This window comes from Osmerus mordax, chromosome 15, assembly GCF_038355195.1.
Source record: "Osmerus mordax isolate fOsmMor3 chromosome 15, fOsmMor3.pri, whole genome shotgun sequence".
Lineage (NCBI taxonomy): Eukaryota > Metazoa > Chordata > Actinopteri > Osmeriformes > Osmeridae > Osmerus > Osmerus mordax.
In genome coordinates this window covers 13,177,872-13,204,438 of record NC_090064.1, presented here as the reverse complement: position 1 = coordinate 13,204,438, position 26,567 = coordinate 13,177,872, and the positions used below count along the sequence as shown (strand labels likewise).

General features: G+C 46.2%; 2 protein-coding genes and 1 non-coding gene across 3 annotated transcripts; 1 reads left to right on the top strand and 2 right to left on the bottom strand.

The window, feature by feature from the left end:
- Nucleotides 1–10,090: 10,090 nt before the first annotated feature.
- Nucleotides 10,091–10,162, top strand: trnac-gca (transfer RNA cysteine (anticodon GCA)). The gene has a single exon. It is a non-coding gene; the product is annotated as a tRNA-Cys (tRNA).
- Nucleotides 10,163–10,401: 239 nt separating this feature from the next.
- c15h11orf65 (chromosome 15 C11orf65 homolog) lies at nucleotides 10,402–13,261 on the bottom strand. The gene is made up of 10 exons (XM_067252108.1): nucleotides 13,133–13,261; nucleotides 12,849–12,883; nucleotides 12,525–12,627; nucleotides 12,348–12,440; nucleotides 12,072–12,125; nucleotides 11,706–11,915; nucleotides 11,428–11,561; nucleotides 11,131–11,301; nucleotides 10,907–10,956; nucleotides 10,402–10,723 (listed from the first exon to the last, which is right to left on the bottom strand). Exons 1-10 carry the CDS (start codon nucleotides 13,151–13,153, stop codon nucleotides 10,617–10,619), a joined length of 978 nt encoding a protein of 325 aa, XP_067108209.1. The 5' UTR covers nucleotides 13,154–13,261; the 3' UTR covers nucleotides 10,402–10,616.
- Nucleotides 13,262–14,165: 904 nt separating this feature from the next.
- Nucleotides 14,166–21,767, bottom strand: LOC136958011 (mucin-2-like). The gene is made up of 3 exons (XM_067252233.1): nucleotides 21,587–21,767; nucleotides 20,713–20,755; nucleotides 14,166–19,934 (listed from the first exon to the last, which is right to left on the bottom strand). Exon 3 carries the CDS (start codon nucleotides 19,611–19,613, stop codon nucleotides 14,784–14,786), a length of 4,830 nt encoding a protein of 1,609 aa, XP_067108334.1. The 5' UTR covers nucleotides 19,614–19,934; nucleotides 20,713–20,755; nucleotides 21,587–21,767; the 3' UTR covers nucleotides 14,166–14,783.
- Between the last annotated feature and the right edge of the window lie 4,800 nt (nucleotides 21,768–26,567).

The following is a 26,567-nucleotide window of genomic DNA, read 5'->3' as shown; positions in this document are numbered from 1 at the left end:
TCATCCCTCCTCTCGCCTTCTCCCTCTCTTCTTTTATCTCCCCTCCTTTTCCCTGCTCTCCTTCTTTCAGAAGTAGATGACTGCTGACTACCAGTGAGCAAAACGGAGTCTTAGGACACACACAAACCTCTCTCACTTTCACACACCTGTACCCATGACACCAATTATCCTTCTCCTTCTGATTCCTCTCTCTTTCTTTTTTCTCTTTCCTTCCCAGCTTTTCCTGTTTGATCCAGTTACTGAATATGTGAAACCTTCAGGAAAGAGAGGAAGAGATAGAAGGAGAGGGCAGGTGGATGGGGGAGAAAAAGGAAGAGAGAAGGGGAGAGGCTGTGAAAAAGGGTGTAGCAATCATTGTCAATCCATTGTCAGAGTGACAGGTCTTATTGTGTTCCAGACAGAGACATAATACAGGAGAGAGATAGAGGTTGGCTACTGCAAGCAGGACAGACCATTTACAAGGCCTCCCCTCCCCTTCCATCCCTAATTTACCTTTATCTTCCCTTGCTCCCTGTTCCTTCTCCCTCTCTTCTCCCCTCCTCTTTCCCTTTCCTCTCTTCCCCTCCCCCCTCTTTTTCCTCTCTTTCTCCCAATACCACAGACATTCTCCCTGATAGTTTATTTTCTCCGAATGTCATCATGAGTCAAAATGGAATTGCTGTTGACATTTTAGAATTCTCTCTCCTGCCTTTTCTTATCCTCTGCATTATTTTATTTGACTAAACCCAGAATGTGGTTTGATCTTTGTAAAGTCACACATTCTTGAGGATTTCTACCCACCTGACCCCCTTTCCATTGATGACCATGGCACAGTCCGTCTTAACAGTGCCTTAACAGTTTGAACTATTGGCACCGGTTTTTGCACGGCAGAAAGCACATAACAGGCCCTTAGCAAAAATAACTAACATACTGACTCTTTTAAATGTATCTCCCACAAACTAATTGACATGCAGCCACCTGTATTTATAGGTTAGCATAGGGATGCTGCCGACTATCTCATTTAAAGTGAGAGTACTAACCTCCCAGCAAAACATCAGAGTAGATCAAAAAGCCCAAATGTTCTTTGGGAAAAAGAGGCAAAAGGAGCTGGAATTTCTTACCAAATAATAAAAGAATACTCCTTTGCAAAGATTGGTCCTCTGACCAAAGTGGTAAGATTTATTAGTTTAGCTTTAGTGGTTAAACTCCAAAAATAGGTTTGTTTGTGTGACTTCAACTCCAACACTTAGTTTTTCTCTAAAGAACCAGAAGCGCTCACACACTAATGCATGCATGACACTCTGTTCCATTTATAAAACATTCTGCTGATCGGGTCACACACATACACACACATAACCTGATACCACAGGGAGACAGGTATATGACATGTCAGGTTCGGGTGAACTTGTCTGACAGATGTGAAAACGTGAATCAAGTCTCATCTTATAAACTAAACCAAGTTTCCTCTGTAACAGACAACTGTAAAGAAAGACTTGCGTTGAATCCCTTTCTCTCTTCCCCCCCTCCTCCCTCCTCCCTCCACCCCCCTCTCTCCCTCTTTTCTCCATCCCTATCTCTTCCTCTTCCCCCTCCTCCCTACTCCCTCCTTCCCCTCTTTCAGACTCAGTGGTCAAAAGGATAATAGCAGGAGGATCAGGAACATTGTCTGCTGTCTTATCAGAGTGGTTGTTCTGAGAGGATTAAACTGTATCCCGCTCACACACTACAGCTATGCTAATTACCTCTCATTAATGGGGAGGCTAATTAGATGTGGGGAGGGGTTGAGGGGAATTGTTATGCAGTATTAAGATTCTGATGTTGGTGTGTGTGTGTGAAAGTTAGAGAAAGAAAGAAAGAAAGAAAGAAAGAAAAAGAGAGAGGTGCCTGAGAGTCTTGGGTTATGAGAGAGGGATCTCTTCCACCCTTCTAGTCCTTCTTCTGTCTCTCTGTCCCAGCCTTCATCTGTACAGAAAGGACAAGTACCCCTCCATCTCTCTGTCCCAGCCTTCATCTGTACAGGAAGGACAAGAACCAAGGGGAGTCAGGTGGCTGAGCGGTTAGGGAGTCAGGCTAGTAATCTAAAGGTTACTGGTTCGATTCCCGGCTGTGCAAAATGACGTTGTGTCCTTGGGCAAGGCACTTCACCCTACTTGCCTCGGGGGGAATGATGTCCCTGTACTTACTGTAAGTCGCTCTGGATAAGAGCGTCTGCTAAATGACTAAATGTAAATGCAGTCTTCATCTGTACAGGAAGGACAAACTAGCGTAACGTCTCTGGTCTGCGTTTTCTATTCTCATCGTTCCTCCTCTTCTCTGCCCTTCTCTTCTTTCACATGTCCTCCTGCCTTCTGGGTGAGTGTGAGAGGGGGATACTTTAAGGAAGACAGGGAGAGAGAGGGAGAGGAAGGGAGAGAAAGCGGTGGGAGAGGAGGAGAGTTGAGAGTTGTTTGAAAGTCTTGTGAAGGTGAGACTTCACTCTCACTGTCTGTTGTGGGGAACTCCCTCAGGAGTGTGTGTGTGTGTGTGTGTGTGTGTGTGTGTGCGTGTGTGTGTGTGTGTGCGTGCGTGTGTGTGGAGGGAGGGAGGGGGTAGCCCAAACCCTAACCATAGCCCTAACCCCATTTTACTAACTAGACAATTATCTACCAAACATTTCAGTCTGTGGCAAAACATCAATATTCAGAAGTTAATTGTGCTCAAAGCACTTATTTGGGTTTAATTGGAGTCATGAGAAAAACCTCTAATTCCAGAAAATCTTCTTCCTGTTTATGAAACAATGAAATCACAGTTGCACACCAGCCTTATCCATTATGACTCAAAATGATTAAAATTTCGGAGAAATACAATTCAAATCTAATGACACTGGATGCTACATCATTCAAAATCTAGGAAATCATTATATTCCTTTTCAGGGTATTTTTTTTAATTAAATCCAGCCCTCTTCCTACAAAAAGAAGGTGTTTGTTCTTTGGTTGTTGATCTGAGACCAAGATGAAACAGAACACATCATTAGCATATACTGCCTGTTTTCACCCTACTGCTGAGGGTAGGGTTTTTCAAACACACACAGAATTTATTTTCTCAATTTGGGTAGAGGTTCAGGCAGGAGGACTCAGTATAGTATTTACTTGATACTTTATTTCACACGGTACAACACATGATTGTAACACTTGATTTGGCATTATGATTCTGCTTGCATCGGCTCCCTGCCGCACCCAACGGAGACACCGTCTCGACCTCCGAGCAGAGAGCAGCGACGCATTCCCCCTACAACAGGAAACAGAACCAAGGGTGGAGGCCGGGGAGGCGGAGGTAGCAGATTAAACAGAAGCAACCTGTGTCGCACTAAGCAATGCAGAGTGCAGCGATATCCTGATTAAATAGCCCGCCCTGCTAAGAAGGTGTACCCCTACTGGGTGATATGACGCGCTGCTAGTGACGCACTGCTAATGAGGCGCTATGTCTCGCGTCCCCCTGCATGAAGCAGCTCCGCTTGATTTGAGCCTTGTGTCGAACCTCTATCTATCTCTTCCTACTCCTGCTCATTCAACTCATCCTCCTCCACGTCTTCCTCCTCCCCATGTAATAACAGGAGTGATTATTATGTTATTAGCCCTGGTTCCTCTAAACCGATCATCTGTCTGAGTGACTCATTAGGGCAGAGTCCCACACAGCCAATCAGGATGTGATTAAATTGACAAACACATCAGAACTGTATCATGTGTTTCTGGCTCTGACTTCAGGAAATACATCTGTCATTGTCATCAATTATTAACTCACAGACCCAATTACTCTGTGTCTCACACACACACACACACATGCATACACTGTAATCCTAACAGCATCAATTAATTACTCACAGTCGGAATGACTCTGTGCCACTCAGAGCAAAGGGGGCATATAACTACAGAGAAAACTGCACATGAGGAGTCAAGAAATATCCAAAGAAAATCTCTCTCTCTCTCTCTCTCTCTCTCTCTCTCTCTCTCTCTCTCTCTCTCTCTCTCTCTCTCTCTCTCTCTCTCTCTCTCTCTCTCTCTCACACACACACACACACACTCACACACACACTCACACACAGCACACGCACTCACACACATACACATTTGATGGCCCCCTCTAAGATTCCAAAAGAATTAGCATTAATCAACCGAAAAAAAGTCACCAGGATTACCCAGCATGCCTTTCCCTGGCCAGACGCAGACAAGAGAGGAGAGGTGAGGGTAAATGACCCGATTCACTCCCCTCTCATCAGAGTGATAATGAGAATGAACATTCGTGATTGTCCTGCTCAGCAAAGCTGCCCATCACGCCCCCAACCCACACACGCACACACACACACACACACACACAAACACACGCATACACACACAGGCACAGACACATGAAGACTTCTGACCATTGATCAGTTGAAATGTTCTGAATAGAATAAATAATGTTTGATCTATACCTTGCAATATTAAGCTCATGAGAACATAGCCTTTGGTTATGTCCAGGAGAGAAAAATGCCTATCTATTAATGATGTTTCTTGTATCATTGATAAACTGTCATTATACTGTTTTATTATGCCTGCATAGCCATAAAGTTAGGTCTTTGTAGGGTGACTAGGAAAGGCCTGTGTTGCTGATGTAAGTCAGAGGTCACAATATTTCCAAAGTGTATCATGCCATGCAAGGAGCGACAAGGCCATTTCTAGGAGCCCTATCTCAAGACCTAAACAAAACTTATCTAGCATACAGTGTCCTTTTTCAGTGCCTGGAAAGGCAATGTTAATCATATTGTATCCTCCCATATTGTGATACTATTGAACTCTCTTGATTTCCTGTATTCATTGTCCAGTCTTCTGTGATACTCAACTTGAGTGTAACAGACACCTGCACCTTACATTTGTGTAATAAATACATAGATTTTGTCTTGAACTTTTCTTGAACTCATCTTAACTATTCCTTTCATTGACTTGGTACTTTCAGAGGAATTGGGTATTATCTAATATGTCTTCACACACACACACCCACACGCACACACACACACACAAGGCCGACCTCCTACTTAGAGACATTGTTAGACAGATGCTTAGTATTTATCTCATCAAAGATACAACATGGGCTTTCCGTGGTAGAAAGCTTAAGCTAAGCATAGGCAACAGACATTCTTATACTCTTTTCATACGACCCTCCTTTTTGGACATTGATTTTAAAAGGCATGTGTGGCTTACCTCTGTTATCTCTCATGGTTGCCTGTGTCTTTCTAACAGTTGTTTGGTTCTCTCTTATCCGTCATAACAGACTGAAGTCCAGGTTTCAGTTAGTCGGTATCTAGTTTTATCAGGGCTGGGGCTTATTTACGTCTATGTATATTGGTCTTCCTTAATGTCAAACCTTGAGTCCTAGGTCTGTCTGACCCTGTCTTGGGTCAGTCTATGTAGATTCCTACTCTCTCAGTCAATCGACTCTTTGTTTATATATCTTAAGTCCTTGGTTCTACCCCTTGGTCAGTGGCAATTAATGTCTTGTTCTTTACGTCAAAGCTAGTTCACCTGAGGTAACCCTTCAGTCTCTATGTCAGTTAGGTCATCTTAGGATATCTTGACGACAGTTCAGAAGACAGTTCATGCCAGGACAACCAACTAGTTCAGTAATGGTAGTTTCATACAGTTTTTGGCTACAACAGTATCTCCTTCTTCAGCTGTGGTTCCCACTGGTCTCTATGGCAAAACTGAGAAAGCAATAGAGAAAGAAGAGAGACAATTTAATAGCAAAATCTGATATCCACCTGACTTCTCAGTATTTGATCCTAGCTCTTTGATAACTCTGACTAGAGTGGAGGAGTGCAGAACTTTATAGGATGTGTGTGTGCATCATTGTGCAGTATTTGTGTAAACACTGTGAATTCAATCCAAACAACTCTAGGAGGAGGAGTTTGAGTGTCGGACAGACCACTGAGAGATATATATATATATATATATATATATATATATATATATAGAGAGAGAGAGAGAGAGAGAGAGAGAGAGAGAGAGAGAGAGAGAGAGAGAGAGAGAGAGAGAGAGAGAGAGAGAGAGAGAGAGAGAGAGAGAGAGAGAGAGAGAGAGAGAAAAAAAAGACAAAGAATAGAATGAGCATGAGTGTAGTGTTTTATGAACTCATAAGCACACTGTTGGAAAAAGCAATTTCACGGTTGGTGAGACAGAGCCAGGAATTCAGCCTGATTCCCCTTCCTCCTCTTCCTCCCCACTGAAACACTCAGGGGAAGGAAAATTAATTACCTGGTGCCCTGTATGCAAATGACCTGTCCAGTGCCAACAGGAGCTCTAACTCTGATGCCATTGGCTAATTAGAGACAGCAGTGCATTGTGGGGGACTGAAGAGTGTAGCGAGAAAGAATAGCAAGTGTACTTATGAATTACCTAATTAATCAACCAATCAATTAATCATACTGAAACAGATATATTGTGTAGATTTGAATATTTACCAATATTTAGCACCTGCTTCTCCCTTCCCCTTTCAAATTGTTTTCTTAAAGAACACAGGAGGTTGACCAACAGACAAGTAATTGTCTTTTTAATGTTTGTGTACAGTATGTGTGTGTGTGTTGGCATATGTGTGTTTTACAGATGTGGTCTATGTATTGTCTAAAGAAAGCATTCTGCTCTGCGAAAAGTGTATAATCATTGGAGAGAGGTCATCTTTTATGAATTATTTTAGCAACAGGATTTCAGAGAATTACTGTCTGAACGGGTGTAATTTCAACACTGCCATTTAAAATGATTTTTCCCTCTTTCCCCTTCCTTCTCCACCCCCCCCCCCCCCCCCACGCCCTCAGGGAGAGTCAGACAGAGGGCTGGTGAGACGAGACCCAGAAAAGACCTGGAAAAGAGATAGAGGGAAATAAAAAGGGCAGAAACAGAGAGTAAAGATAAAAGGGGGGGAGGGGGGTGGGGGGGGTGGAAGAGAAGGCTAGTGTGCATCTTAGTATTCCTATGGTGTGGGCATGGAGGGAGGTCTGCAGGGAAGACCGTCCTGTCCTGGGTATTCCAGACAACCCCCTGCTAACCCTGGCCCTGCAAGCTAAGCACAAACCATTGATCCTCAGCTCAATTCTTCTCTCTCTCAATGTCAATGGGCACTGGGGGGAGCAGAGGGAGGGAAGAGAGGGAATAACAAAGGGAGAAGTAGAGGTGATTCTCTATCGAAATGATCGTAATGGAGAATGCAGAGAGAGAGGAGAGGACAGAAGAGGAGAGGAGAAAGACTTGTGATGGTCGTTTGTACGCCTGGGCCTGGTGTGTGTCTGTAGCCCTCCTTCTCTGCTCTGTTTGCCTCACCACACTAACGCTCTCACACACACAGACACACATCTGTATTCACACATCTGTATTCCTCCAACTGGATGTTAGCATTTTAGTATGTGTCCCTGTCACCCCTGACTCAAGTCTTTGATGCTGCCACGGCCCATCACCATGATGACTTCCATGTACTGTGACAGCCTGTTAACCCTCTCTCTTTCCATTTCTCCTCTCTCTCTCTCACTGTCCCTTCTTAATACCCAAGGATAGATTGTCACATTTGAAGGGATTCTAGAGTTCTAGAGTCCACAGCTAAAGCTGTTCCTCTCTTCTTAGTGTTTCAGCTATGGAGCGAGAATCTTGCAGTCTACCCACACACTGGGAGGAGCTGGTTCATCTGGGGCGGAAGCTGTCCGACATCATGGAACCGTGGCAGAGAAACCGTCTAAAGACTATCTCTCACCCACTCTCTTTAACCTACTGTGCATCTACAGGCCCCCTGTCTTTTGGACCCAGGCCAGAATGCATTAGAACACATTCATCTCTAATTCCTGGTCTCATTGTGTAATTCTCTACTGAATAGTTCAACTTCTGGAGTTAAAGGCTTTTCGTTTTGACTCTCTACCCCTCCCACCAAGGGTAACTTCCATCAAAGGATTTCATCCCCTCACATTATTACCCTTTCTAGTCTACCTTATCATTCCCCAGTCCTGAACGACCCTGTCGGACACGTTAATCTTCCTCCTCTCCTCCCCTCTCCTCCCCTCTCCTCCCCTCCTCTCCTCCCCTCTCCTCCTCTACCCTCTCCTCCCCTCCCACTTTCATACTTTCCCTCCTCGTCTCCCCTCCTCTCCTCTTCTTTTTTCTCCCCAACTCTCTTCCTCTCCTCTCGGTGGCAGCTTATTACAGTGGCTAAACCGCCTCTCTCCTCACCCCGGAGGAGCGACCCCAATAATGGTGAGAACAGAGGCACGGGATGAGAGGACTGATGAGAGGACGGAGCGGGGGGAGGGGGGGGGGGTCTGTGTGTCTGTGATGTGTGTGAGAGAGAGAGGGGAGAGAGAGAGAGAGAGAGAGAGAGAGAGAGAGAGAGAGAGAGAGAGAGAGAGAGAGAGAGAGAGAGAGAGAGAGAGAGGAGGGAAAGAATGAGAATGATTGGAGCACAGGCTGAGCTGTTCAGGGAAGCAGTAGACAGTGCTGATGTGGGCTGAGTATTGATTTGAAACTCTGACAAGTTTTACCTGGAAATACTAAAAACAGGATGCTCGAACATCATGCCCAACTAGCCACCAATCAACAACAAGTATTTACCCAAGACCGTTAAGAATAGATAACTAGTAGGCCTACATAAGATAAACGGTAAAGGGCACATTAAATCACTAGTTGGATTGCAGTGGGTGAAACAAATTTAATGTAATTTGGTAATATGAATATACCCAGGTGTGATATCAGAAGCCGATTTTAAATCACCCGTGTGCAGAATGACCTACACACTAGACCGCATTCTGCACCTTCCTCCTGCAGGAACCTAGCTTGCGCTCCCTTTCCTCTTCTGGAGTGATTAACTAGTTATGCTTGGGCTAACGGATGCATAATGACGTAAGTGAATTAGACTAATTAATCAGCCGTGTGTGTGAATGAGTTATTGACTGCAGGGGTAGGCAGGAAAACATTTAATTCTACTGCTGTAATTTCAGATGGTTGTGAATCACTTTGAAAAAAAGGCTTATTCTTTGGTTGTGACATATGTGACATATGGTATCATAATAAATACACTACTTACTGTATGATCAAATCGATACTCATGAAACGATCGATCGCTCATAAATAACTGATCACGTAGAATATGGGCCTCGTGCAGGGAGAAATTACTAATGATCGGCCTATAGGCCATGTCTGGTGTATTTGACTTACAACGGTGTAAACAAATAATTATATTACCATTGAATCACAATTATTTTGTCGATGAGAAAGGACGAGGCTATGAGCGGGCAGTACAATAGAAATGCAATGAGTGTTAATCAATCGCCGATTTGTTCATTTTTACGGGTCATTTGCTCCATAAAAAAATATATTCATCAATGATGCAAACTTTTATTTCAAATATATATATTTTTCGAAAATATTGTTAGGACCTTTCAAAACGATTTGTCATTTCAACTTTTCACACATGAAGTGAAAGGAGAGGATTTACATTTACAGCAGACGCTCTTATCCAGAGCGACATACAGTAAGTACAGGGACATTCCCCCTGAGGCAAGTAGGGTGAAGTGCCTTGCCCAAGGACACAACGTCAACTGAGACGGCCGGGAATTGAACTGGCAACCTTCAGATTACTAGCCCGATAACCGCTCAGCCACCTGACTCCCAGGATAGGAGGTACCTTTATCCTATCTCAGCACAGGTGAAGAGGTGGATAGGAGGAGAGGGGAGAGGAGAACAGAGAAGCCTAGAGCAACCTTTTTTTTTTTTTTTTTTTTTTTTTTTTTTGAAATAATTATTTCAACCTTTCGAAACTTTCGAAAACTTTATTAGAAAATATGTTTTCAACCTTTCAAAAAGGTGGTATGATAAAGTAATGTTTGTTTTTCTACAGGAATTGTATCAGTTTGAATATACAGCCTATCTGTACAGTGACGTTCTCTAGTGGCGTATCTCTGTAATAACACGGAAGTAGAAAATTCCTACCTTTGAACGCTAAAGTTAAATTCGTTAATAAGAAAACTATAAGTAACTTCTTAAAATAAAAACCAACGTTAAGCCTACAAAATATTCCGACGTTTGATATAGATTGAAATTGTCAACTTTTCATTATAGTGCTGTGTGGGGGTATAGCTCAGTGGTAGAGCATTTGACTGCAGATCAAGAGGTCCCCGGTTCAAATCCGGGTGCCCCCTCATTTTCCCCCCCATCCGTTGCAGTTTTTTCGGTTTTGATTTTTACAGCAAATCCTCTCTATTTACACTACTGTTTAGCCTTCGCTGGCCTTGCAGACATATTTGATAATGCCAACTTCATCAACTCCTTTCCATGTAGCCAACTAAGGCAATGGCTGCTGTTAAGAAGAACACCTTCATATTAAGACCTAGACAGTGATGAATCTGACAGACATCATCAGGATATGCACATTTTCCAGTTTATTATGAACATCAAGTCTCATGTTTAGTGCTTGTAGCACATGTATTGGTTCTTTAGATTTAATCACTGAGAAAGTAAGTAGCCGGCCAGTTAGTCAGTCAGCCAGTCAGCAAAACAGTCAACAAACCAGTCAGTCAGAGAGTGTATTCTTTAAGATGTGTGATTGGCCGAGGCTAACAGGTTCCAATCACAGGTGATGGGCTTGGAGCTCTCTCATTGGATGAGGCTAGAGGTCAGGGGGTGGAGTACGCTGCGGTACGTGCCCATCTGATCGCCCTCATTAGCAGATCCTGAGGATGGGGCCAGTTTAGACTCTGCACCTTTTAAGGTTGGAGGAGGCAAAGAAGCGTGGAGAGAAAGAGGAGGAAGAGAAAACCAATGAGGAAGCAATTGTTATTGCACTACTTGGCCAGTAGATGGTAGTATTAAACAATGTTCCAGCTGATATGATCTGATGAGTCTGAAGAATGTGATCCACAAAAACATTAGAAATAGTGGTTTACCTTTACTAGAGTATGTACTGGTTCCTTGATCTCTCCACTCTCTTATGTACCTTGAAACATGAACATAGTTTTTAAATGTCAACACATTGCATTTCCAAACATTTCTGGGACAGTATTTAATATGTGTTTTGAATCATAAAGTAATTCAACATATATACTCTTAGGGAATACATTTACAGATACATTCAGATGCTACTAAATGTCTTCAATTTCTTTAAGCATACTCATCAAAGTTGAGGGCATTGGTCCACTCAATCAGCTCATCCACCTCCCAGTCGACAATGTGATTGGCCCCCAGCGTCTCCATGGCATCCACCATGCCCTGGGCTGAGCATTCCACCAGAGCCGCTGCCTCCGGGTGCTGAGTACGAGCATGGAGGGAGCCCTGCTTGTACCTGGCACACACACAAGTACATGGTTATACACACACATTTAATTAAATGTATGTATATATATATATATACAAACTGTACAGGTAGAACTAGTCATACCCTGGACACGAGTCAGAAGAAAAGACTCACATCTTTTTGAACCACTCCATCTTCCTCATCCTCCTCTTCCTTTCCACATCCTGTCTCCTCTGCAGCTTGGAGTGGTGGAACTGTATCTTCCTGCTACTGGTCTCTGTCTCAATGATGTCACCCAGGAGCACAATCTGCAGAAAAATTGATTACAGATCTAACATTTAGAGTCAGTTTATTAATTATTTTGTGAAAGTTGGTTAGTTATTAAGCGTTAGTATGGAGACATGACATAGTTTTGGCGTAGCAAACAGCTTCCTCCTGATTTTGGTTCAGACCTTGCCACAAAGAATTCTCCAGCCATTGTTCTCCACCCGGCGGTACCAGCCGCTCTGATCGTCCAGGACCAGGGCTCTGCCATTGTGGACCTGCCGGGGAATGGGCCTCTTGGCGCCTGGATGGGTGTAGTCCTTGGGACTGTTGGCACACATGTCAACAATAGGCCGATGGGTAAAAATCTTGTAGTAGATGCTGGGGGGGAAGGAGATCTGAAGGGGGATACAGAGAGGCTTGTAAAATGAACAATGATTGAGTGATTGTCTGACAATGAGATCTACTGACTTTTTACTAAGAGACATTGATTGACTGACAGTGATATTCATATCAATTGAGCAATTAAGAGTTGTGAGCTGGTAGGCCCTCACCCCTCCCAGTCTGAATCTGATGTACGCCCCAGCTGCAGCATCCAGCATGTTCGCCTACCACAACACAAAACAACAGTCTAAATAAAACCACCCTTTCACACTAATTGGCATGACCAGCCTGTAAGAGTCAGGATCATTCTCACAATGACTAGCATGAACAGCCTTTCTCAATCTCTCAACGGTCATCTTATTTATTGTGAACTTTAGAGGATTAGTATTTTAGGAACCAGACGTGTGGTCATTCCAGGATGATGTCCTGGTGTACCATCGGAGTACCTCTCTGGGGTTGATGGACCGGAGCAATAGACGAGGATCGCCTTGGTTACGGAAGCTCACCAGCATCTTAAAGTACTTGAACACTTGTGTGTCCTGCAGACATAGAGAGGACACGTTGAACGATGTTTGCACCCGTGTGTGCGTACAACATACATGTGTGTGTGTGTGTGTGCCCACCACATGTCTCCTCCAGGTTCTCTGTATGATGCATGCAGAACGCTGGTACAGTTTATCATGACTCTCCAACTCCTCAGAGAAAAAGGGGGATGCTGTGGGAACACTAACAGAGGGGTAGAAAAGAGGATGATGGAAGAGCTGTGGGATATAAACATGGTGTTTGGGGATGAAGAGTTTTTAGATGGACATGAGCAGTTGTGCAAGTTAGAAAGGGGTGCCACATAATTGGGTTAGATTTAATGGGGTTAAGATATGGTAAACATTCATGTATGATATATGTCTTTGAAAATCAATGTCCTAGAATGATGTCAGAAGATGCCTTACGTGTCTATGGTGAACTCTGTTCCTCTTTCCATTTCCTGAAGAAAATCATACAAATTGAACGATAAAGTACGTCGAATAGTATAGTGATTCCTATTACCATGGACACCACACAACAGTTTGAAAATGCATCAAGGTTTGTTGCGATGAAGGAAATATAGAGACGTGCCGGTGATGTCAAGGTCTTGCTCATCCTTGTGTAGGTGATTATAGCTGAACCTGAACTTGACATAAAATTTAAAAGAAGGCTATTTCGATCGTTGAGTCCGGCAGCGCGGAAAACTTACCTGGATTTTCCCACCGGGCATTCATGCGCTAGGGAAATTTCATTTAATCGAAGAATACTAAGATAACAGACGCCTTAAAATCTTTTATTTAATAATGTATCTTTTTTTGTCCTCCAATTAATCTGTAACAATTTATCTTTTGTTACAACAATAGCCCCCTAGCTATAGGTTATCCTAGAGGTGGCTAAGCTACGACATGTTTGGACACAAAACAAAGCAGATCAGTACAGTATCAGGCCACAGGAATGAGGTTACCAGGCAACATGGGGAGATCTAGTGTTTTCAACGCGAGTTGTTCATGTTGATTATGATGATTACATAACGCTCTTTTGATTACCTTAGATATATGTATATTATGTATAAAAAAAGCTTTGGTATCCCATGTGAATTTATTTTTTGTAAGGATCAGAAAACATTTGTTTCATCTTTGCACGCACGCAAGCGCGCGCGCACACACACACACACACACACACACACATAGTTAGGCATGGAAAGATGAGTTCACCTCGGGGTGTTGTTTCTGAAAGACATCGCCACCACACCCAGCAGACTACAGCCGCTAAATACACATCATTCCTCCCGTAAGTCATGGGAAAACATACAAACGAGGAGTTAGGAGACAGAGGGAGGGGTCTCCTTCACTCATTTATTTAGCCTAATTAAAACTTAAAGAAATCTTTCCTCCATCTTGAAAACCCCTAATAGGTTCTTAGGCTGTACAATGCCACATAGGCTGATAAGCGTCTTTGTCACCCTCCTATTCATACTATTGTAAGATCGTGAAAACACCCTTTGTATCAGTGCAATGTAAAAGACTGGCCCCACCCAGACTCCCACAGTTCCAAGAGCCAATTATACCTACGATCCAGATATTGTCACTAAAGCCTTCTTTATAAAGGCTGGAATGTAGATATGTGGTTCTCATCAGTGTTGGTAAAGACAGATCATTAGTGAGTTGTGGAGCCAGACTAAACAATAGCTTGTTGGTGGGTTGTTGTGATGACAAAAGTAATGAACACTTAAGGAGACTTACTGTAGGCTATATGCTTATGTTTATTCTCAAATCGCCTGTAAAACATCCTCAGTAAACCAACTGACTCACTTTTATAAAGCAGCGAAATATGAATTATCACCAATACTTTTTTTTTTTTTAAGAACAGACATTGCGCAATACATATTTCTGGAGCTGCTTCAAAGACAAGAGCTGACAGGAGAAGTGTTTATCCCTGAGAGCCAGAAACCTCAGATCATGTTACCCTACATTAGCATTCAGGGGGAACTACTATTGGATTTTCACTAATATACAGAAACGTTATAGTCAATTACGACATGTCAGCCGATAAAAGTATACTGATGATGTTGGTGGCACCAAGGTTTTCCATTTAACGTTTATTTTAACCTGTTTAGTGACATTTAACTCACCTAAAGTGTCTCTCAAGAAGGCTCTCTATATGGATCGGCTAGTTATCATTGTCCCAACTTTTAACCAGTACCACCAGGCATGTTTACCTAAATGGTTGGTTCTGTTACAGTTTTGTGTTGTCTTCCTATTGATATTTTCTCAAGCTTAACAAGCGTGCATCAGTCATTTCTCTTTCTTTACTTTCTAATTTAAGAAAAAGGGACTAGGAAAGGAGACAAGGAGAGCAGTTCACAGTTCTGTCTCCTTCTCAGCATCCCCATCTCCTAGGTAGTACTCGTCGTCAGTGGTGGTGTCAGAGCTGGCATCCGAGTCTGCATCCGACTCCTCGAAGGCTGAGAGGCTGGATACATAACCCCTGGAGGGCAGGTGCCCCCTGGAGGCCTGGCTGTCTGGTGACACCCAGCCACCTGCCGAGCAGGGGGGGGAGGAGGGAGAAGTGCTGGGGGAGCGGGACATCCGTCTGGAGGGAGGAGTCAGAGGGGGGGTTGGGGGACCCTCTGAGACCCACAGGAAGTGCGAGGTGTCCAGGCTGGTGGAGCGCACCTGGCCTGGGGAGGTAACCTCTAAGCCCCTGGTGCTGTATCTAGGCAGTGATCGGAACCCACTCCTATTGGACATTAACCAATCCCCTTTGCCGGCGCTGCTGTGATCCACCCAGGCAGCGACCCCTCCAGACGTAGCAGCGGCATCATCAGGGTCAGTGAGGTTGCTGACACTGACCATGCCTGGTCCAGTTGAGATGCGGCCAGGACCGAAGGGTCTGGAGGACAGAACAGAACTCACAGAGATTGAGCGTCCTGCTGCGAGACCGTACTTCAGGTCCGCGTACGACGAGTAGGAGGCCAGAACACCCCCCCGACCCCTGACCTCTGACTCCTGGCCTTTGATCTCCCCGTCCCCTGGCTCACAGAGGGAGGTGGCCTTCTTCCTCCCCCATCTGGGCTGCATTGTGGGGCTGTAGAACACATTGTCACCCCCCCAATCCTTTCTACTGAGGGGGGAGGAGGGAGAGTAGAGGGGGCTCCTGTGTGGATCTGGGTGACTGAGGTCTATCATGCTGGACCATTGTCTGTTCTGATCCCCACCCTGACCTCTCAACACACCAACTTGTGGATGTCCAGTCCCGGTTCCCTCTGGGGGAATGTCTGGTCCCGTCCTTTCTCTGTTAGTCTGGACACATTCCCCCCCTCTTCCTCCTTCACCTCCTCCCTCCCCTCTGCTCCCCTGGGCTAAGGAGGGCTGGAGAGAGCTACTGCTGTCTCTCTGTATTTCTCTCCCCTGCCCACGTCCTCTGTTGCTCGTCTCGGAGGCGACCTCGGCGCCAGGAGTAGCGCTGGGGTCAGAGGTTGGAGGGGACGTCCTCTTCCGTCGTGATGGGAGCTCATCGTTTGGCCATTTGATGTTGAACGTCTGTTTGAGTCGCTGGAGGATCAGGTCCATCTTGGTCAGCCCCCTCTTGTCTCTTTCGTTTCCCCTCTCTCCTCTCTCCGCCTCCCCCTCTCTTCTTTGTACATCTCTCTTATCTCTCTCAGTCTGGGCGGTCTCTCTCCCTCTAGCTAGTGTAGCAGCAGGAGTGATACTAGCCATTCGCTCTCTCTTATTTCTGAACAGTCCTCTTCTGTTGCCCTGGCTGGGGGGCAGGGCTTCAGGGGGACTGTCTCTCTCTCTCCACTCTCTGTCACTCTTCTTCTCAGTAACAGGAATCTCTCTCTCTCTCCATCCTTTGTCAGTATGCTCCAACACGTTACCTTTAATCTGACCAGTGGTAGGGCACTGCTGACCTAATGCATTACTGTCATTTGAAATCTGCTGTGATTGGCAGCTGATTCCTCCAGTCAACTCTCTGCGATGTGCTATCTGTAAGGGGTCAGAGTTGGTGATGACAGTGCATGGAGCCTGCAGACCGGAGTAGGAGTGTTTGAGTTGGATGCCATCTTTGGAGCTGGAGGAACAGGAAGGAATCTTGTAGACCAGCGTCTCCACGACGGTGATACGTGCAGAGGGGGGGAGAGGTTTGTCCACATTGGCAGACAGAAAAGGGGTAGGCGAGGGCCTGGTGATGTCATCAACATGAGTCTCTGTGCGTAATGAGTGGAGAGCCACACAATCTTGGACGGTCTGGGCAGTGTTATTGCTGTGGTTGGCACGGTTGTTCTCTGTGACAACGTCCTTTGAAAGGTCCCACAAGCTAGTCCTCTTGTGAGCGAGGATGGGTGAGTAGGGGGAGATTGGGGGAGAGATGGGGAAAGTGTAGTGTGGGGAGGGGGAGAGGGATTTAGAGGGTGATTTAGAGAGGTAAGTGGTTGGTGAGGTTGGGGATGTGCGAGTTGGGGTGTTAGCCTTGAGTGTTTGGTAGGGAGGGGGGCTGAACTTGCTGGACCTGCTGCCAAAGTCTGACTGGAGGGAGAGAGGTGCATTGGAGGGAGAGGAAGAAGTGTTCTCCTTTGAGAACTTTTGAGAACTCTGTGGTATTGTTCCACTTGCACCATTCCCAGTATGGTCAAACGTGAACTTTAAAGAGCTGCCAGCAGACACTTTCTCTTCCTTCTTCTTCCCCTCTTTCTCTATTTCTTCCCTTTTTTTCTCTCCCTCCCTCTCTCTGTCCTCTCCCTCCTTCCTCCCTGCTGAGTCAGGAAAGGAGTGGGAGGGGCGCGGTGTTTCTCTGCCCCCCCTCCACAATGGCAGGCTGGAGCTGCGAGCCGCAGGGGGCGACCGAGGAGAAGTGGCCCAAGAGGGACCCCCCGACCGCAGGGAGGCGTAGATGGATGGGCCCTCTACGCTCCGGAGACGTCCAGAGGGGGACAAGGGCCTGGTGAGGCCTGGGGGGCTCCCAGGGGGAAAACGCTGCCCCCTGGTGGTAGTTTCCCCGCCGTGCAGCTCCACTGAGTTCTGCCAGGCGGCCCGCGACGCCACCTCCCTGGGCTCCACTGGGGGGCGCAGTTTCATTCCCTGGGTAAGAGAGCTGTGTGGGGAGAGTGGGAAGCCAGGGGGGCTTGGGGAGTTGGGTGTATGGGAAGTGTTAGGTGACAGGGAGGGCGTGTGGGAGTTGTTGGGAGAGAAAGGCTGAGAAGTGGTATTAGTGTTTGTGGGCGTGGTGGCAGGTGTTGCTTTTGAGGGCAGTGAGAGCTTGCTAGAGGTGGTATGGTAAGGAAGGAGGGGCTGAGGGGTGGAGGAGGAAGAGTAGCTAGGGGAAGGTGAAGGGTCGGTGGAGCAGAGGGTTGTTGAGACAGGTCCCGAGGAGAAGGGGCTGAAACTGCAGGGTCGGGGGGTGTAGCTGGAGGGGACTGGGGGAGAGGAGGAGGAGGCAGGGGAGGAGGAGAATAAGGATCCAGGGTTGTGTGAGCGGAGCTGAGTGAGATGTTCTCCACTGTGCCCACGGTCCAGGCCTGGTTCTGTTCTGCTCAGGTCCATGGTGGAACTGCTGAATGTGGTGGGTCTCAGAGCACTGCTCATCCTAGTGTTGTAGTAAACACTAGACAGACTGCGAGGCTTCTGGACCTGCGTCTCGCCTGGGTCGTCTGTAGGACTGAGATCCTGGTGACTCTGAAACAGAGTGTGTGTGTGTGAGGGGAGGGTGTCTGTGGGCTGTGTGGGAGAGGTGTGAGCGTGTGAGGCGTGTGTGTACTGGTCCCCAGGCTCCTGAGGAGTCACAGTTAGGCGGAGCGGTGGGGTGTTAGCGCACAAGTCTGGGAACTTACTGAGGTTTCCATGATGACCTAACTGACTCAAGTAGTTGTTGTTTGTGTTGTTGGTGCTTTGAGGTTTCCAGGTTGAGTTGATATTGGCTTGTATTCCTTGCACAGTCTTATTAGAAGAGTCTGAGGAAGGGAACATATTGTTTGTGTTATCTCTTATCTTGTTGTTGAGATTGTTTGTGGGGCGAAGAGGAGAGCTTGAGCTACAAAAACTCTGGTCCTTGGTCACATTCTTGCTCCAGGAAGAGGAGTCAAGCTGGGTGCCCCTGGGAAGGGGTCTCGTCAGGAAGTCTGACACTCTGGAAGAAGTGATGTTATCCTCTTTGGTCAGTTCTAGTTCTGTGGAGGACAGCATCTTCAGGCCGCTGGAGAGGGTGGTGTGTTTAGGGAAGTAGGAAGGGGTGGGGTACACTCTAGAGGTCATGGAGGGGTTGGAGAAGGAGGCAGCCTTAGGTTCCTGGTGATTGGGTGAGGTTGAAAAAAGGTGTGACGTAGATGTGTCTGCTTCTTTCTGATTGGGGGATGTTGATAGATGGTGGGGCCAGGACCTCTCTTTTGTCCTGTAAGGGGTGGAAGATGACGAAAGGAGGGACTTTGACCTCTCTCGTTCGCTGTCATTGGTTGAGGCTGAAGAGGACTGTGGTATAGATGACCCTGCTGCTCTGTCATTGATTGACCTGGACAGAGTGGGAGGGGCTGTCTTTGAGTGGGTGGGGCTAGCAGAATTGACCCTTCTAAGAGAAAGAAGCAGGCTACTAGTTTTCGGTTTAGAGCTCAGAAATGACAGTTGGTCTCCATAACGACCTGCCTGGGATATCCCCTGTTGTGCATGCTGTTCTCGAGAGAGGGGTAAGGCGGCAGTTTGTGATACCATGGAGGAGGAGATGGGAGAGACAGGGCTGGTACTATCACCGTGACCGCTCGGTGTTCCACCACGACCCAGAGAAGGAGCCCTCCACTGGGATGGGGAACCAGGCGTATCCCCCCTCTCTCCCGCTGGCTCTCTCATAGTTTTAGAGGTTACCTCCCGGGTGTTTCGCAACGATGAAAGCCTTCCCCCCTCAGTCACTTCCTGTTGGCTGCCCTGGGCTTCCTGTTCAGCTTTCTTCTGTCGTCGGCGTGTGGCCCAGTTTGGGGCGAGCACCGACACCACGGTGGAGGACAACATGGCTGCCGGGAGGGCTGGAACGCTTGGAGAGTTTAAGTCTGAATAGTTCCGGGTCACAACCCTTACAGACCCTTTATCCAAACACTCATCTACCCCTGGTGAGCTTGTGCATGCGGTCGCTGCTACAGGGGTGTCACTTCCTGTAGGGTCTGGTCTTTCTAAGTTAGTTAGTTCAGAAGAGACACCCGATGTCATTGAGTTGACAGTACTTTTTGTGGCAGTAGGTTGACATCTCTGAGTGTCAGTGGGTTGGAGCTGCTGTGTGTCTGTGGTGGGAGGTTCAAGGCTCTGTGCTTCTACAGTTGCTGGGCCTGTGTCAGTGGTTCCATTGTCTGTAATCTGTCTCTGCTGTCCAAAGGCAAGGCAAGGAGTGTGTCTCTGGTCTAATGTCAAATATCCACTTCCTGTTGGGGGCGTGGCCACATCGTCTTGGACTGGGTGGGAGGTTTTTTCCAATGATAGTAGGTGGCTCACTGGTTCCACAGAAAGCTCAGGATGAGGGATTCTTCTGTTGACCTGCTGAGAGAGGTTTGAATCAAATTAGTCAAATTTTGACACTAAATAATTTTAAGTGTTCTTAAATTTAAACATCACATCAGCAAACGTGATGCTCAAATAAATGAAATTCCAATACCATTGTGTCAGCAGCCATAGCTGCAGTATATTCAAGCTATTGCTGACTGAGTGAGCCTAATAGTTTCCCTGTGTCAACAAATGGCCTGATCACCTATGTTCGACAGAAAGGTGTCACTTGTAGAGACAGAGATGAGTCCTGAGTTCAGTCTAACTCCAGGGCAGAGGCTGGGGCTGAGGCTAGGGCAGAGGCTAGGGCAGAGGCTGGGGCTGAGTCTAGGGCAGAGGCTGGGGCTGAGTCTAGGGCAGAGGCTGGGGCAGAGGCTGGGGCAGAGGCTGAGTCTAGGGCAGAGGCTGGGGCAGAGGCTGGGGCAGAGGCTGGGGCAGAGGCTGATGTTGGGACTCAACTCTCCTACCATGTCACTCCTCCTGATAAACTGGTTATATCAAACGCAAGTACAGTTCCAAAGACAACTACTTCATAACTAGGAACTGGTGGTAAAAAAAATCATTAGAAAATCATTTTGTCTAACGGGGGTTGTTGGGGGTTCAGTCCCCAGCAGGAATTCTCATAACCTGACAGTGATGTCATTTATTCAGCAGGCATTCTCATAACCTGACAGTGATGTCATTTAGTCAGCAGGCATTCTCATAACCTGACAGTGATGTCACTTAAATAAGCCTCCAGGTGGTCATGAGGCTACACACAGGTCACTCGTACCTGTGAGACCCCCCTGGGACCTGCAGTGTCTTGGACAGAACACCTGGATGACAGACAGGTGACAGAGAAAGAGGAGGAGGGAGAAAGAGAAAACAGAATATCCTTCTTGTTTAATGTATAATCTAGAATGCAAAACAAACACATACACTAAACAAGCACCTGAAACAACAGTTTCACAACAGCCCTTTAGGTATGTGTAGGAAACGCAAACACAGGTGAAACATACTGAAGGAAATTGGATATACTGCCACACACACACACACACACCCCTTTAGCTAATGTTTTTCAAGGAAACATTATAGTCCTCAGATGTTCTTCCCCCATCAAGACAACATGGACATACAGGACAAGCAACATTCCTCCACTCTGTTTCTCTCAGTCTGTCTCCATCTACCTTCTCCTCTGTCTGTCTGTCTCTCACTGTCTCCTGCCTTTCTCTCACTTTCTCTCTCACTGTCTCCATCTACCTTCTCCTCTGTCTGCCTGTCTCTCACTGTCTCCTGCCTTTCTCTCACTTTCTCTCTCACTGTCTCCATCTACCTTCTCCTCTGTCTGCCTGTCTCTCACTGTCTCCTGCCTTTCTCTCACTTTCTCTCTCACTGTCTCCATCTACCTTCTCCTCTGTCTGCCTGTCTCTCACTGTCTCCTGCTTTTTCCTCACTTTCTCTCTCACTGTTTCCTTCTACCTCTGGATAAGAGTGTCTGCTAAATAACTAAAATAACTAAATGTACCTGTGAACACACACACATGATGTGAGAAGTTCCCCTGTCACCACCTCCAATCTGATCAATGTGCTGCTTTAAAAAAAAAACATTCACACACACACAGTCTCTCTGTCTTTCTTCATGTTTCACTCTCCTCTTAATGTCTTACCTAAATTCTCCTGGTGTGTTTTCTTTGAGGTGGGACTTCCTCCTGCGTTTGGGTGGAAATCTTAAGGAGATGTAGGAGGTGAACTTGGTCTGGAGCTGTTTCCTGTTCAGAACCACAGATGGCCCATGTCCGTCCCCCTGCCCCACTCTGGGTGTGAGGCTACCAGATGGTCCAACAGTCAAACCTGGATGGAACCAGCACAGACACATAGCAGACCCCTGTGAGTGTGTGTGTGTGTGTGTGTGTGTGTGTGTGTGTGTGTGTGTGTGTGTGTGTGTGTGTGTGTGTGTGTGTGCGTGCGTGCGTGAGTTCTCTTCCTCTCCTATAGTTGTCATGTGACTGGTCGACTTCCTGGCCAGTCCTGGTCTGGTTCCCATGGCGTTCCTCCTTCTGAACAAGGCACCCCGACGCTCCACTCTGACTCACAACCTGTCGTCGCCTAAGCAACCACAAACCAAACACATATACAAATGGCCATTAGCTCCAGGCTTCAGATTCAGATAATCATTTTAAGAATGAATCTGCTTCTGTTAGTTTACATTAGACTCAAATTATGTCATTTTAAGCATTTTGATTAATACCTGGCTGGCAACATGAACCCAGGAAATACATATGCCTATGAACAATAGAAGTTCTAAAATAATAACCACACACACACACACATATTTGACAGGCATCCTCCCTTTTTCTCCAGTGTTCAGACAACTCAGATATGTTCCACAACTACCAGCTGTGACACCTCTCCAACACATTCTCTCTTTCTCACCCTCCATCTTAACAGACTTATGTTTATCACTCTGTAGTTTGTCAACCGAACCCACAGGAAAACCAAGCAGATGGCTGTCATAACTTACAATTAGCACTGTGTAATTACATGTTTAAGTACAGTGTAATGACGCCTCTCCCTCTCCCCCCTCCCCCCTCCCCCTCCCCCTCCCCTCCCCCCTCCCCCCTCCCCCTCCCCCCTCCCCCTCCCCCCTCCCCCTCCCCCTCCCCCTCCCCCCTCCCCCTCCCCCCTCCCCCTCCCCCTCCCCCTCCCCCTCCCCCTCCCCCTCCCCCTCCCCCTCCCCCTCCCCCTCCCCTCCCTCTCTCTCTCTCTCTCTCTCTCTCTCTCTCTCTCTCTCTCTCTCTCTCTCTCTCTCTCTCAGGGTGCAGCTACACCCTCCCTTCTCCAGAGCAGATTGCTCTTTAAACATAACTGACTTACAAGGTGGGACATGCAATAGAGAGACATCTTCTACATTAACCTTTACCTGCAACACACATACACACACATACACACACACCAATCACACACAATCTGTTCTTCCCTTCCTCCTTAGGGAAGACTGGTCACAACATCACATTCATGCATCAATGTCTAGAACACAGGCCAGACATCTTGTAGGTGGAGGGCAGCGAGGGTTCGCCTTCCACTTCCTGTCATAAATCCAGGACTGCAGACTTGGTGTTTTATATGTCGACCTCATCAGGTCTACACTCCCAGCTGGCCCGGCCCACTCCCACTATTGAAAGCGACAAATATTTAGTTTAGACCATTCTGATAGCACTTAATCCCCACAGATAGTGTTGGGAGGACTGATATAGATAAGGGTTGGTTGAAAGAGACAAATCACTGGCTGAGCAGACCTCGCAGTCATGACCATAACCAAGTGACAGGCCAGCTGTGTCATGACCATAACCGAGTGACAGGCCAGGTCTGTCGTGACCATAACCAAGTGACAGGCCAGCTCTGTCGTGACCATAACCAAGTGACAGGCCAGGTCTGTCGTGACCATAACCAAGTGACAGGCCAGCTCTGTCGTGACCATAACCAAGTGACAGGCCAGCTCCGTCGTGACCATAACCAAGTGACAGGCCAGCTCTGTCGTGACCATAACCGAGTGACAGGCCAGGTCTGTCGTGACCATAACCAAGTGACAGGCCAGCTCTGTCGTGACCATAACCAAGTGACAGGCCAGCTCTGTCGTGACCATAACCAAGTGACAGGCCAGCTCTGTCGTGACCATAACCAAGTGACAGGCCAGCTCTGTCGTGACCATAACCGAGTGACAGGCCAGCTCTGTCGTGACCATAACCAAGTGACAGGCCAGCTCTGTCGTGACCATAACCGAGTGACAGGCCAGCTCTGTCGTGACCATAACCAAGTGACAGGCCAGGTCTGTCGTGAGCAGGGTCGGCTCCAAAGGGGGGCATTGGGGGGCAATTTAAATATCAAGATGGCTACACTTTCCTGCAGAATATGCAGGGCCGCTCTTATTTTGACTATCATACATGCTATTTAAATGTGTGCCCCCCTTGCGAAAAAAAATGCCCCCCCATTTAATTCGTTCTGGAACCGAGTCTGGCCGTGACCATAACCAGGTGACAGGTCACACCTGTCATAACCATAGCCAGATGACAGGCCAGCACAAAGGAAAGATGGCTAGGGAATTTCAGAGCCTGTTATTACTGTTGTCTGAGCTCCTTGCGATCCCTCACTGAATTACACATTATGATGTGTAATTGTGGTAAGTGTTCAGCCATCAAAGATCTCACCGTTGAGGAAGTGATGACAACAGAAGAAGAGTATCAGGACCAGTAGTGGTGTGTGTATGAGTGTATAGCCGAGGGGTGAGTGTGCATATATGCCAAAATTCTTACATAATGTGGGTGTGTACACATCAGTGTTCAAACACTAATGTGTATCCCTCACCAAACAACACAGTCTCAAATGATTTACATGCACAACAGATTGAAGACTTTTAAAACAAAGAATTGTTTTACGAAAACTACTTAGCCAAGTGTTCAGAGCTAAGTTCCATAACAGTCTTCCAAACCCCACCTTAAAACCGGAGTTTGTTTGAAGAGGCAGATTTATTGATCTTTAAATTAAGGGATTAGGACGAGGTTTGACTCCATGTGAAGAGACAACTCTAAGCATGCATGAGCACTGTCATCTTGGTAAAATCAGTTTGAGGGGAGCATGTGTGAGCTCGTTACTGGAACCACAGCTGAACTATGTGTAGCGTTACATAAAACTCCTGATGCTCCTGAGAAAAATGTATATTTTGTTTTAGACATCACAAGACAAAACATTCTACAAGCTCATATACGGAACTCGGTAACAGTCACCGCAGGAGATACATTTCATTAAAGCTTTCTTAGTTCTACCAACTCCAATCAATTACATCCAACAGCCGCTTGATCGCATAATATAGCAGCTTACGATATTACCACCTCAACACAAAGTTCCTACCTTGTGCAGAAGTTGTGCTCCGTTCTGTTTCTCCCTTGGTCTGGATCTTCTCGCGCTTCTGTCTCCTCCCAGTCCGCGCCTGGAATTCTAGAATCCACCGCGTCACGTGTTGACATTTTACCTGGCTGAGCCAGTTCTGTTTCCCTCCGTTAACCCTCCACGACTAAACAAAGAGGCTTGACACCCAGTCGGGAAAAAGGTGGTGAGGGATTTTAACACACATCTTCGGAATTCCAAAACCTCATAGCGAGGTGTCACTGTCTCGTACATTATTTCTTGACCCTCGAGCTCTTCGGTCGGCCCTTCCTTCACGACTGCCATTGCAGGTGCGCAAGTTCTAAGTTCCACGTAAAGGCCAAAGGGCAATGGGAGGCGTGTCTGTTGATCATCACAAGATAACGTTACTAAGCGACAGTGATAAGGTGATGGGAAACAAGTCATTTTTCTTCGTTATTGTACGTCCACCGTGGAGCAACAAAACAGAATCCAGAGAGACATTGGGCAAATATTGCGGTCTACCTTTATCCATCTGTCATACTACATCTATAAGCTGGGCTACTAAGGAATCGTCCTAAAAGTTTGTCGGTTTTTGATCATGAACTGTAAACCCCCTCAAGTCCAAATGGCGAAGTTTACTTCTGAGGTCAAATAGGCAGTTAACTAACACAGCTTTACGAATAAATCAACCTCATGACAAATATGACTCAAATGTTATGAAGTAGGTCTAATTGAATAAGCCTACATTACAAATACTGTATTCTGAACACATACATCTCCACATATCATCTGAGCCTAAACTAGGCTACTAGTCGATGGCCAAATATTGCACATAACTTGCAGTGCACTTTGTGATCACTAGATGTCAGCGTACATGCTTTGGGGACATGAAACGTCTGTGAGGGTATATATTGGGCCAGAAATGAATAACATTCGCTGTAAATATTATTATATATAATTATATCATAAAAGATTAGCAGTCGTTTTGTGTGTCTGCAAGCCTAAGAAATGCCTAACATGCTGTCTCTCACCGAACATGCTGTCTCTCACCTGTTTTCTCCCCCCCCCCCCCTCTCTCTCTCTCTTCCACACACACCATCTCTAAGAGATTTAGAAAGAAATAATCAATGCAAATAAAGTTTTGCTGTGTATGTATGTATATGTGTGTATAGAAATGTGTGTGTGACCACACAGAGGAAAGCTAATTATTATTTGTGTTGAATCACTGGAAGCCATAAATTACCAGCTTTTTAGCTCTTCGAGGGAGCCAACACACACACACACACCAACACACACTCATAATTAGCCTTATATTAATCTTATAACCAAGGGAGTAGACTGAAGCTTAGGGACCATCAACCCAGGGTTGTGTTCACACACACACATACACCCATACACAAACATATACACACAAACAAATACACACATTCAAATGAACTTTTAAATTTAATTTACTGTTAATTTAATGTTTTTTTGCAATGATTTATATAGGATTTTGTGTAAATATACTGTGTAATATATTATACTGTGTGTAAATACACGTTCAGAGTTTTGAACATGTGTGTGTTTGTCTTTTCTTTCGGAAAAACAGTGAGAGCTTTACATGTGTTTTATAAGCTACTTGTCATCTAAGACATAGTTGGCAGCCAGGCCTTCTGATCAGACTCTAATCTCCCATGGTGATTCTGACAACACCAATTCATAACCCAGGATTGATTTTTAAAGAGAACACATTGAGCTGGAGCC

Bases quoted from the DNA above. Each gene is read 5' to 3' on its own strand.
- c15h11orf65 (XM_067252108.1), bottom strand. From the start codon at position 13,153: ATGCCCGGTGGGAAAATCCAG. The intron at 12,884-13,132 runs GTAAGTTTTCCG...GATTTTCTTCAG, and splicing joins TGCCCGGTGGGAAAATCCAG to GAAATGGAAAGAGGAACAGA. The intron at 11,916-12,071 runs GTGAGGGCCTAC...ATCCCCCTTCAG, and splicing joins TCAGATTCAGACTGGGAGGG to ATCTCCTTCCCCCCCAGCAT.
- LOC136958011 (XM_067252233.1), bottom strand. From the start codon at position 19,613: ATGACATCGGGTGTCTCTTCTGAACTAACTAACTTAGAAAGACCAGAC.